This window comes from Perca fluviatilis, chromosome 3, assembly GCF_010015445.1.
Source record: "Perca fluviatilis chromosome 3, GENO_Pfluv_1.0, whole genome shotgun sequence".
In the NCBI taxonomy this organism is placed as follows: Eukaryota; Metazoa; Chordata; class Actinopteri; order Perciformes; family Percidae; genus Perca; species Perca fluviatilis.
The window spans coordinates 9,496,228-9,509,932 of NC_053114.1; the positions used below are offsets into that span (position 1 = coordinate 9,496,228).

Genomic DNA, 13,705 nt, shown 5'->3' on the forward strand with positions numbered 1-13,705 from the left:
CCCAAACTGTGAGGCGGAGGCGAGAAAGTAAGCTGAACTTCTCTCTCTAGCTCTTCTTTTTCCATTCTATACATAAATACATCTGTCACTTTTAGGGCTAGATTTATCAAGCCGTTTGCGCCTGTTTCCAGGCGCTAATTGGTCGCAGAGACGGATGTTACCGATGCGGGCTATTTACAAACGGGGCGCACTTAGGTAAAATCGCAGATTGTCTGCCACATGAGCGAGAAGAGATAAGTTGCGCTTTCAATATGCGTTCGTGGGAGGGTCGTGGGGAAAGTGGGAGTTCCACCCAAAAAGGTGGGAGGATAAGCGCAAAGTGCACCTAATTATATATCCGTGGTATTTACAAAGACTGTCAGTAAGAGCGCGCCTCTATTCTGCGGGGGAAATTCTCCGCCTCTTTAAAGCAGGTCTAAACCAGCCACAATCGAGTTTCCTCGTAGACCTTTATGCCGCTGGTGAAATGGCAACAGTAATTTGAGCAAGACGAAGACATAGGCGAGACTGAAAATATTTTTAACACAAGAATCACACTTTGTCAGTGAACACAACATCATTTAGCGTTACAGATCAAGCAGCCATGCAATATTAGTTACTGGAAGAAATCAAAGATGAAATTGAATCTCTCACTCAGCGTTCACATCCCATTTCAGCAGTTGTTAAACTCCTCGCTACATTACAAATATTGGCATCAAGATCATTTCAAACAGTCATAGCATCAGCAGTGGGAATATCGCAGTCTGCACTCAGCCATATCATAGCACAAGTACCGCTTTGCTACAGCGCAATTTACGGTATAGTGGGCGGAGAAAGACGCTGATTGCCTGATGGGTGTCAGGGTTGATAAATACTACGCAAAATGTGGAAGCATAGCGTGCGCTATTACCGAACTCGCATTACAGACGCAGCGCAAACTGCGCTAGTATTAGTAAATTAGGCCCATAGTGTTTACAACAGATTGCAACACCATGAATGTTTTCCAGGCCATTATTCTCGAATTTGAATAATTATCACATCACACTGCTGTCTATGACAGCTGGCTTTTCTACCCGCCTCCTGGTGTGGCTGTTCTGGTTATCTAAAAACACATTCGGCATCCAACGTGATTGGTGCACGGAGACATGTCTAGTGTGGGTGGATTCTGCATGAATGGTTGCCTAATACAATACAACCAGTGCTGGGATCAGTGACTGAGTTAACTTGCTCTTGTTTCTCTTTCAGGACAAATTTCTGCGTTCATAAAGACGAACCCTGTGATACTGTGGGTAAGTATGACTATTTCTCACTTGCTTGTACATGCACATACACAAACACACACACACACACACACACACACACACACACACACACACACACACACACACACACACACACACACACACATTAACCTTAACCTTAACCTTGAAATTAGCTCTACCAGTGTGGTATTTTGGTGCAAAGACGTGAGCGCAGAACAATGTCTGTTTCTGCTGCTAATCTTAACAGCAAACCTAAAAACCCAATAATGACAGCATTTTTACCAGCAGATGCATTTAAAACGGCATAGAGAAATGCTGGCTTGTATTGTAAACTGATGCTTGCACCCATTTTGGTGAGTTTTTGAGCTTGTTAATCCTCTAAAAAATGTGATTCATTGTGCGTAATAATAATAATAATAATAATAATTAAAGCTGCAAGCAGCGATGAACGGGCCCTCGCACCTTGCCGCATATCAGGGTTACCAGCAGGATGCCAGTGGACGCGGCAGTGCATTTTACACGACCTTTGGATACTGTGCACCAGAGTTGGACTTTATTTCCTGCATGAAGTGTGCAGCATTGTAAATGGTGTATCGCAAATTTTGTACCACTTCCTGTGGCCACAAGTGTCTAGGTCAGGTATAGGTGTACGGGGCGTGGCAAACCATCACCAGTGACAGGAACTCTCTGCTGAGGGTAATAATACCTCACACAAGAGTCAACTCACAACCTCACTGCCTTTTTTAGGGTGAGGCAAACCAGTGCAACAGCCAGGCGCCGACCGACCCCACCCTCTGCCAGGGACCAAGCCACTGCCAGGTATGCTGATCGCTCCCATAGCGCGCCTCACAGGCGTCTCTGGCGGCGAACAACATCTCCCTGTTGGCTCACTTGATGAGAAGTACCATTATGACACGCTGTGCTTCTGTCGCTTTTTCCGTCGCACGGATTGCAGCATGGCAGGTGCTCATCCACACGAGGTGTCTGGCCTCATCTGCCACCACGGCCAGCTCTCCCGGTGCAGCGGAGAAACTTCAGGGGCCATCAGGTGCATTTCCTCAGATGAAATAGGCCAGGAGATAATTATTTTAAAAAGGAGATGAAAGCATAACTTTTTTAGGTAGGCATTTGGTACCCTGGCAGCACCTGGTCGTATACACTCATTTTGGTACGCTTGTATTTTTCCAGGTGTGAAACGAAACCGAACCAAGGGGAAATCGCTCCAATTTTACAAACTCATCATCTGATTCGGACCAAAGCGAACAAACTATAGTTGTGAAAACGCCTTTAGACACCAATGAATGGGAAAATATGTCAAGGTTCAGAAAAACTGAAATTACCCTTTGAATCATCAGTTAGTGTCAAACATTACAACACATTTGCAACGGTTATTCATTATACTCCCTGTCCTGTCACTGTGTTCCAGGTATTGCTTATCTGGGGGGTGTCTGCAGTGCCAAGAGGAAGTGTGTGTTAGCAGAAGACAATGGACTCAATCTGGCCTTCACCATTGCTCACGAACTGGGACACAAGTAGGTTTTACTGTGCTCATCTTTTAAAAAGGTGCATTTTGACAATATATCATGATATTACTGTTACTCTATTGTTCATGTTGCAGTTATAAAAACTCTGTGAAAGTGTTCTCATGGTTTACAAGTCCAGAGAAGAGTGTGAAATAAGTGCAGGGTACCGGCGTTCAACTTCATCCCAATATTGATAAGGCCAACACATTATTCTCATAAAAAGCTATTTTATGTTAAACATCAATTTTGTTTTCAATTAGGGTGTTTTCACACCTATATTTAATTTGCTCTGGTCTGAATCAATTCAATTCAATTTTATTTATAGTATTCAATCATAACAGGAGTTGTCTCAGGACACTTCACAGTAGTCTAGACCACACTCTATAATTTACACCGACCCAACAATTCCCCCAAGAGCAAGCATTTGATGCAACAGTGGCGAAAACTTCCTTTTAGGCAGAAACCTCGGACAGACCCAGACTCTTGGTGGGCGGCCATCTGCTCACTCCGCTTTTTGGTCAGATAAGTGTGGGGCGGGAGCAAGAAAGTAAATACAGGAAGAAGGTCTTGTGTTCTGGATGTCTCGATGGTCAAACCAGCTCATTTCAATAAAATTATTTCCAGACATTGTTTCACGAGCGCCGTTACTACGTCTGCTTACCGAGACTCTGCTCTGCTGACGTCTGTCTCCAACTTTAGCGGTGGCTGGTTTGACCACAGAAACCGCGGCCTATTTCTGTGAGAGAAACATTGCAAGCTGCTAACAGTTTGCTGCCCTGCCGCACCGCAGATTGCAACACAGATTGGGGCGGATCAAGGTCGGATCACTTTCTCACCACAAACGAACCACTCCGGAGTTTGATCGAAAGCGTGCCGAGACCACCTTTTCAAGGGCTTGTTTGGTCTGCTTTTGTTGCGCATCCGAGTGCAATCGCTACATTCACATCTGCCCAAACGAACCGCAGCAAGGGGGGAAAAACAACTCTAGTGCAATTCAACCAAGGCAGGTGTGAAAGCCCCCTTATTTTTCAGTCTTTCATTTTATCTATTCTATTGGGATTTGGAGGCAGGCTCTGCATTGGCTTCACAGTTATGGATAAAAAGAGATGGGAAAGTCTGAATCACCAGCCAAATGAAATGAATTGTTCCTTGGTTAATACCATATCTATCTACCAAATCAAAATGTGGGGCTGCCATATTGTCATTTTGGAGCCAGAGTCTGGGCAGTAGTGATCAGGCAGTGGAGCCATGGTATCAAAGTCCCGCCCATACACCCGCCCGACCAATCCTGAGTCATTCCCACTCGATGGCGTTTTTTTGCCCCCAACTGCTACTTCCAGGCAGCGGTCGCAGCAACCTAACTTTAACCCTAACCATAACCAGTGCCTTCCAGGCAGCGCTGCCTTGAAGTCACCGTTGGGGGCAAAAAACACCGATAAACGTCATTCCCAGCTGTCAATCATGACGTTCCACCCCGTTTTTTTATAGCATCAAATAACTAATACTAAATTTTTTTTTTTTTTATATAATTTTTTTTTTAACCTTTTTATCACACACACAAACAGCTATTTTTTGCCACCACTTTACTATGTCCAATGTGGAGTTGAGTACATACTTTGTTCCACCTTCACCACGTCCACAGTTGAGACAAACCCAACTCTCCGAAAACCTATGGCTATGTGAGCAGTGTGGAATGAAGCTTGAACACCTCGGAGTTGCTTTTTGGAGAGTCTCACTAAAGGATAACAAGTTGTATTTGGATACACTCTGGAGTTCTTTGACTGCTGGACAGGTTTTCTGTGTCTTTTGTCCACAAACAGCGAGTGAACGAGTTCACTGTCAGTTTGTTGTGACAACAAGCACTGAGCAGACGTGACACTTCAGACAGACTTATCAGAAACTCCAGATTCTCTTATTTTCATCCAGACCCTCTTCTTTTGCTCTTTTCTCTCTGCACATTCATGGAAACATAAAACCAATGAAATATTTTCCCTTCTTACTCTATTGTAATCAAGAGTATATTTGCTTTTGCTAATCTTTGTTTACTATGGCTGTCAATTGACTACAATAGTTAACTCCTGATTAATTGCAAATTAATCGCACATCTTTTATCTTTTCTGAATTACTTTAAAAGTTACTTAATGCTCCAGTTGTATTTAAGACTGGACGTACTCCCGTGGTAACTTAGTTCTCATTGACAGTACATGCAAATAACTTAATTCTTGTGGAAAGAAACAACTGGAAGGGCTTTGAAACTCAACTTGAGAAATTTGTATTAACTCATTACCGCGTCAACTTTGACAGCCCTACCATTGACACAATGTTTTTAATTCATGCCACTTCTATATGCTCTGTGCAGTGGAAATACAGTGGAAGTACTGTGTGACAAAATAATCTCAAGTCATGGTCCACTTAATCAACATGTGAACTGTGTAGAATGGAGGGAGATTGTATGTGTATATGTGTGTGTGTCACACTTAGGTCATGTGATGGGCCACTTCCATTTGCTGATGTAGACTGAGTTATTTATCAGGTTTGCTTTTATCTTATGAACCCTCTCGAACCCCCAAGTCTTCTGGCAGTGGTCTTTTATTAGTCCCAAAAGGTTGAACGACAACTTATGTTGAGGCATCCTTTTATTACTATGCTCCACGTCTATGGAACAGCCTGCCTGAAGACCTGAGGGTTTCACAGAGTGTTGATATTTTTAAAGGCAAACTTAAAACCTACATTATTTATTTATTTTCTTTATCTAACTACATATGGTCTATTTATTTATTTATATGTAGTTTGTTAGTTATGTTTTTTATTCTAGTTATTTATGTATCTGTATTTAATGGATTGTTGTTGTTTTTTCTAAGTTAGTGACATTCGCATAAACAAAGTATTGTACAGATAAGTGATAACAAAAGGAGCTTCAAACCTGTGACCTTCCACACACCTGTCTCCAGGTCACTATAGCCCACCCACAAAAGACAAACAAAAACCCAGCACTCATACTGCACACACACACACACACACACACACCAGGACAGAAGAGACAGAATAGACAAATGATTTTTTTTTTTAAAAAGCCTTCCAAGAAGGGAGGAAGGGGATTAGCTTAGGGCTCAGTTAAGACTGGTCAGTTTCTGTCAGTTTCTTCATTGATATCTAATGTGTTGACATGGGCTAAAAAGGATGCCAGATTTTGCGGAAAGTCTTAAGGGAGCCTCTTAAAGAATACCTAATCTTTTCAAGCCTTACACATTGTAGTACCTCAACAATCCATTTGTTATGTGTGGGAAGGGAGGAGTGAGTCCATTTAAGAAAAATAATAATAATCCTTAGTCACTTTCGTGCTCGGGCCCTAAAAAGAAAAACAAAAAACTACTGCAATGACACATCTGCAGCCAGCTCTAGTTTAGAGGCATAACCCACCATGCTGCCACGTTGGCTAAAAAAAAACATGATTGCGGTGGAGTCCATAGTTTAGGTGCTAATCTAGCTATCGTTAGCCAGAGCTGGCAATGCAGCAATTTAGCATTCAGGCTATTAAGAGTTACTTGTAAGACCACGCTAGGTGTCTCGGGCCGAGAGAAACTTCTCGGATTCTTTTACGGATGATAGCCGAGCTCCCAAAGTCTGACACGTCTTACCAAATTTGCAATTAGCCATCATTTTTTGTAAAACGGTCAATATTTGAGCTTTATATAGTTGATTTCTCGCATAAAAAAGTCTCAGAAGTGAATTTGGTAATGAAACATTGCAGTGTCTGGAATATGAGATTCTGTCGCATCTCTAATGTGTGTGTATGGGGATTCCCTCAACCAATGAGCGCGCGTCTCTAATGTGTGTGTATGGGGATTTGCTCAACCAATCAGCGCACAGCTCATCTAAATATTCATGAGCATACGGTATTTGGAAGAAAAGCTCTTGTTACAGACAGGGCCAAAACACAGGGATGTATAAGGGCCAATAAAATATCAACCAGGCCATTTTCAGCCCAACCAATTTTATATACCCCATTAGGAGACCATAAGGAACAGTGTGAAATACCCTATATATGTTAATTCTATCACCCCTTTAAGGGCCTCGGCCTCTCGCCCTCCTTCAGTTTGGCTGTTGGTGACCTGTGCGCGCAGTCTAGAACGGGAGGGGAGGGCAGTGTCTGCTCACCCAGAAGCTGGGGTAGTAGTGTGAAGAAAAAGGCAGTTGGTTGAGGGCCCTCGATTGACTCCGGGAGTCCGACTATGCGGATGTTATTACGGTGGCTGTGGGCCTCCAGGTCTGCTTCTTTGGCCTTCAGCTTGGCGTTGCTAGCAGCTAGCTCAGCACACGTAGCTTCCAAGGATGACAGCCTTTCGTCAAACAATTCAGCGCTGGACTCTCGCGAAGTAATATGTTGCCCGTAATTACACACAGTCGCTTGCACCAGGTCAATTTTAGACTCAAGGGCAGAGACGGTCGTCTTAAATTCAGCAGAAAGGTCTGCTTTGTTGCCTTCCAGCCAGTTGGTCAGTGCAGCCATGCTTACGTCGCTAGCGGCTACATCGTCCTTTGGCGCAATGTCTTTTTTATTTTGCTTTGCAGCCTTAGAAGCCATGTCTGCGAAGGTCATGCAATGTTTACAAGTTAAATAAACTTGTTGCAAAAGGTGGAGAAGGGAATACAGATTTTTAGAGATGAAAGTATATGAAAGGGCTTGGGAACAGGAGTCAAATGTGTCTACTACTCGTCCGCCATCTTGGAATCCTTATGGATTGTTTTTAACAATCTAGTCTATGTACTTATTAGCCAATGTTTAGAGCTTTTATTTATTTTATTTAGTTATTTATATATTTAAGTGTCTTTTGGTTTTAAGTGTCTTGCCTCTGGTGTTTCCTTTATGATGGCTTTTCCTCAGCTTGGTTCAGCTAGATTCCTGTTTTTAATGAATTCAATTTTGTCGATTTATGGGTGGGTGATTGGGACTGACAGGGGGCTGTGTATATCTGTGTGTGTGTGTGTGTGGGGGGGGGGGGCGGCGGCGGTATTTTATGAAGAACTTTGTGCTACTATACTATTTACATGTATGAAAAGTGCTATACACTACCGGTCAAAAGTTTTAGAGCACCCCAATTCTTTTAGTTTTTTTATTGAAATTTTAGCAGTTCAAGTCCAATGAATAGCTTGAAATGGTACAAAGGTAAGTGTTGAACTGCCTGAGGTTAAATAAAAAAGTAATGTTACCCAAAACTGAAAAATAATGTACATTTCAGTATTTTACCATAAGGCCTTTTTCAGGGAACAAGAAATGGGTTAACAGTGTAAAGCTGTTCTGCAGCAATGGAGGTTGATCAAGCTTTGAAAGTTGGTGCTACCAATTCCCACAGGTGTTCCAACTTGTCTGGATTACTTACAACCCCCTCTGTTTGTATAAAAGTATTGTTGGAACACACTGTGGTACCATACCCTCGTGAGCATTATTTGAACAGTATTGTACTGCAGAAAGTAGTGTGTTGCTATAAAAATGGCGGGCAAAAGGCAATTAACAATGGAAGAGAGACAGACCATCATAACACTTGAATGTTGGTCTTTCCTACAGAGAAATTGCGAAGAAATTCAAGGTGTCAGTGAGTACAGTATTCTTCACCATCAAAGGGCACTTAGAAACTAGGGGAAACTCTGACAGGAAGAGGTCTGGCAGACCCAAAGCCACAACAGAATCAGAAGACAAGTTTCTGAGAGTCAACAGCTTGCGTGATAGGCGGCTCACAGGACAACAGCTTCAAGCACAGCTTAATAGTGGTCGTAATAAGCAAGTCTCAGTAAAGAGAAGACTTCGAGCTGCAGGTTTGATAGGTCGGGTTGCAGCAAGAAAGCCATTGTTAAGACGTCAGAATAAGAAAAAGAGTCTTGCCTGGGCCAAGAAACATCGTCAATGGACTACTGAAGACTGGAAGAAGGTGTTACGGACTGATGAATCAAAATTTGAAATCTTCGGTTCATCACGCAGGATTTTGTACGCTGTCGAGTAGGCGAAAGGATGGTTCCTCAGTGTGTGACATCAACTGTCAAACATGGAGGAGGAAGCGTGATGGTCTCGGGCTGTTTTGCTGGATCCAGGGTCGGTGATTTGTAGAGTGAAAGGCACCCTGAACCAAAACGGCTACCACAGCATTTTGCAGCGCCATGCAGTACCCTCTGGTATGCGCCTAGTTGGTCAGGGGTTCATCGTACAGCAAGATAATGACCCAAAACATAAGTACAAGCTATGCCAGAACTACCTTGGCAAAAAAGAAAAAGATGGTAAGCTTAAAAACATGGAGTGGCCAGCACAGTCACCAGACTTAAACCCCATTGAGCTGGTTTGGGATGAACTGGACAGAAAAGTGAAAGCAAAGCAACCTACAATTGCCACACATTTATGCGAACTTCTGCAACAGTGTTGGGAAGAAATTTGATTTCCTTTGTAGAAAGAATGCCATGAGTGTGTTCAGCTGTTATATCTGCCAAAGGGGGCTACTTTGATGAGTCAAAACTTTAGAATACATTTTGGTTTATAAATTGATTCCATGATTTCTTTTTTAACTTAAATTGTTCATTTGTTCTATTCTTTCATTTCAGAGTACAATAAGACATTGAACTGCATGAATTTGTGTTTGTTTGTGTTTAAAACTTTTGACCGGTAGTGTAAATAGTCTGATTGATTGAGCGTAATGACACTGAAGACAGAAGCCTTAGTTTTCTGCTTCAAAAAGAATGAATGCTCCAGCTGATATGGTTTTTATGGCATAAACAGTGACTAGGACTTGCATGTAAGCCAAGCTCAGCCAATTATTTCTTCACTCTGTGTAGCAGTAAGATGTCTCTTAAAGCTGGAATCATGCAGTCAGCACATAAAGCCCTAATTGACAGCCCAGTTACACAGAGCTAGTGCCAAATTTACCTGAAAATCATGCCAAACTGTGTGAAACTTTTGTAGCCGTTATGTGGCTGTGCCAGCTCCCTCATGACTTCTCACAGTTTACACTCAGCTGCTCCGGCTTCAGGGGCCAGGGAAGGTAAGACGCTGACTGCTGCCCATGCACATTATGGAAGTAGTGTTACATAAACACACACACACACACACACACACACACACACACATACACACACATATACACACATACACGGACGGACGGACGGACGGACGGACAGAAGAAGTATTGTCAAGTAGCTATGAAAGCACTAAGGTGCTTGTATAAACTCTGAGCTCACTGCTGTTGAAACCTTAATCCATGATGCCAATACTGTTTTGGCATCAGCAACCAACACACCAACCCAGCTTCAAGTCTACTTCTTTCACACTAAACTACGATGTTATCACAATGCTTATGTCACAATATGATATTATTGCGATTTTCAACAGATTTAAAGATATAAACGAGGGGTCGGCAACCTTTTTAATATGAAGTACCATTTTAAAATGTTCTTGTTTATCAATGTGCCATATCAGCACATCTGTGTGCCATCATTTACTGTCTACTATCTTTTAACGAACCTCTGTATGTATGCATGTGCGTTTGTGTGTCCGTTGTTCTTTCAAATATCTGGAGAACTGTTCATCCAATCTACTTTCACTTGGCTTCCTGGGTACCCTATTAACTTGGCATTTGGAATTTGGAGCAGTTTGGACAACATTGGATATTAATAAACTGTGAATAAAACTAAATAGCCGCATAGTAAATGTTGAGAAAAAACGGTAAAAAATAGCAACCTGTGTTCAGCTGCGGGGGCGGGGCTTTACGGCTTTCACAGTCAAGCATGTCTGGACTACCGGTGTCGTGCCAAAAAGTGATCATCAGCCAAAAGCTTATTGTCTACCCTACATGCAAATGATGAAAATTAATTGTACACAGCCTCTTGGGCTCTCCAGCATGTTGTTTAGTTGCCGACGGTTGCTCACATATCTCCGGTTGTTCTGCACCCTGTAGCGGCTTCCCCAGCAGGCTGAGCCGACTCCCTGCTTCCCCCACCTGGTCCAGATTGCCTAATACTACCTTGATGTGTGACAGCTACACGAAAAAAAGGGGATACGTTGAATCTCTAGATAAACTGCACCCGAACCACGCCTGATTGAACCGTGCTGCAACATGTATTACAGGTTGAGTTTTATAAAAAAGAAATGATAAAAAACACACAAATTCATGAGGCCTGTGACTGCACCGTACAAGTCCTGCTTTAAAATGTCTACTTAAAATTAAAAGGGAGGCATTATCAGCACAATGTACTTCAAGGTGGAGATTTCAACACTTATATAATGAATAATAATGCATAATTTTTTGTGATATTTTGTGAGGAAAATCTGACTCTGCAACGTAACCAGCAACATTTCTCTCTCAGGTAAATGCAGTAGTACAATGTTTTCCATTGGTTATTAACATGGTTATTAAACATCACTGTTTTTTTTATTCATGCAGATAACAAACTGTGTTAAAATGCGCCTGATACAGACTGAATGAATGAATGAGGAAATGAAAGAGAGCTGTGTCAGAGGGAGGAGACTGAGAGAAACTCGAGGTTTATTGAAGAAAACCTGCTCCCAACCAGGTTAGGTTCACAGGCTCAGTTACCATAGTAACTGACTCTGAGGTTAAGTTACCTCTCTTTCTGAAACGGGCTCGAGTAACCCCTCTTTCTCAGGTTTGATTAACCTCCCTTTCTGGAACAGAAAACCCAGAGCTTCCCTCATCTTTTTCACTAAACCTGATTTCAAAAATGGACCCCAGGTCAGTAATTCTCTGTATATCCGCTTGGGAAAAACAAAAGTGTGAGGGCCAGATGTACATACATTTGCAAACGGAGCGTTATCAGCGCCATGGCCAACCCGCAGAAAGCGCACGCTGTGATAAATCACCTTACGTCGTATTTACTAAACCTGCAGTTCATCGGGTAATCGGCGCATTTCTCTGCCCACTACCATAAATTGCACGCATTTCAAAGCGCAATTGAATGGGCCTCCTTCTCTCTTTCTATCATGGATCAACCACAGTCAAAACAGCAAAAACAAAGATTTACAGATAGCGAAGTTGATCTGCTTGTTTATGAGGTTACAGTGAATGTAAATATTATACAAGGCCAGAATTCCACACCGACACAAAAAAATGCCATATGGACAGAAATTACAAACAAAACTAGAACTGCAAGCAGTTATGATGGGGTCCAAGCCTCCCCGGTGCGAGTCCCCCCCCGGCGCAAGTCGCCCATGATGACATGCGGAGCTCACGAAAGCGGAGCCCACAAAAGCGGAGCCCGCGAGAGGAGAACCCAAAGCACGACGGTGGCGAGGCAAAATTCAGGAAATTTCACTAATTGCGAGCTCCAAAGTCTGTAGTGAAATGCAGTGGCAAATTTCCCATTCATTGAGTAAAAGGCCAAAACGCTTCTACCTCAATTATAAGTTTTGTGATGATAGCATTTACAGAGATATTGCCTTTGCAAATTTCCCATTTAAAGGCATTGAGCTATTTGCCAAAACGCGTCTACGTTCATTATAGTGCCTCCTAATGGCCGATCCTCACCAAATTTGGTACAGAACCTCGGGGTGGGATGTTGAAAAACTCAATAATACCAAGTTTTTGCTCTGATACCTACCGTATATACCCGAATATGAGACGATCCTGAATATAAGACGACCCCCCCATTTTCCAGACTTATTTTTGGGAAAAAAAGAGATTTTTGTGGAAAAAAATCTGGTTTTCAACAGAAAAAATAATTTTATTGGGAAATTCTGGTGATAATTAATTGGAAAAAACATTTTAACACCATTAAATATTTGGAATAATTTGTCACAAAATAAAGTGCACTCATGTCAATGAGTTCAGAAATGAATGAATGAGTGACAAAAATGAATAACCTTTTCACAAAAATGCAATAATTATGAAGGCCTATGTATGTATGTATGTAATTGTGGTACTGTGAAGATGGATAGAAAATAACTATCTGCTTTTAATCAAACACATCTGACATTAAAGTCTTGAAACAAACCAAACTGTGGGGTTGCAATAAGAACAGCAGTCCAAATGGGCCTTCATGCTGCACATTAAACTATGCCTATGCCTCACAGAGATCCCCTGCCTCGCTATGCTCACTCTCACTGTCATCACTATCATGATGCTCCACGAGCACCTCCCACAGAATGTCATCCTCGCTCCCATCAAGGGCATTTGATATGCAGCATTTCTTAAATCCATGAATGATGCTCTCCTGGCTTATGGCATCCCATGCTTGGAGGATCCAAGTACAGAGCAGATACACTGCTGGCTTCTGAAGTTTTCCAGTAGGGCGTCAGTGAGTGATCGCCTGACAGGAGCCACTCAGTGTACCTCTTGCGCAGATTATCCTTGAATGGCTTGCTTAACTATACATCCAATACCTGTAGCTGGCTTGTCATCCCCGCCGGTATGATCACTAGATCGCCGTTCATTTTCCGCAACTGAGTTTTGACGGGCTCCGTCAAGTGTCCGCGGAATGCATCCAAAACAAGCATATTTCTCTTCTTATGAAGCGCACCGCGGCGCCTGCCCCACACTACCTTGAGCCAGTCCACTACCAGGTCAGTGTCCATCCAGCCCTTTTCCTGGGCACGTACGATAATGCCAGCTGGCATCGTCTCCTTCGGCATAGTCTTGCGTTTCAAAATCACATACGGGGGAAGTTTGGTCCCATCAGCGAGACACGCCAACATTACAGTGATTCGTTTTTTTTCATTTCCAGTAGATCGCACAATAACTGATTTTTCCCCTTTCTTGGCAACAGTGACAGATGTTGGCATGTCAAAAAACACTGGTGTTTGGTCAGCATCTGATCCAGGGGGTATGAGTGAGTTTTCCTCAGTTTAAGCACATATCGCTGAAAAGACAGCAACTTCTCCTCGAAGTCTGAGGGCAGGCGCTGGGCCAGACTTGTTCTATGACGCAGTGTCAGCCCTTTGTGCCG

General features: G+C 42.7%; 1 protein-coding gene across 1 annotated transcript in view; it reads left to right on the forward strand.

Moving 5' to 3' along the window:
* Positions 1–13,705, forward strand: part of adamts17 (ADAM metallopeptidase with thrombospondin type 1 motif, 17) — a 213,355-nt gene that overhangs the window by 105,120 nt on the left and 94,530 nt on the right. The window contains exons 7-8 of the mRNA XM_039795147.1: positions 1,225–1,268; positions 2,668–2,773. Of these exons, the coding sequence (XP_039651081.1) occupies positions 1,225–1,268; positions 2,668–2,773 (150 nt within the window). The remainder of the gene's footprint in view (positions 1–1,224; positions 1,269–2,667; positions 2,774–13,705) is intronic.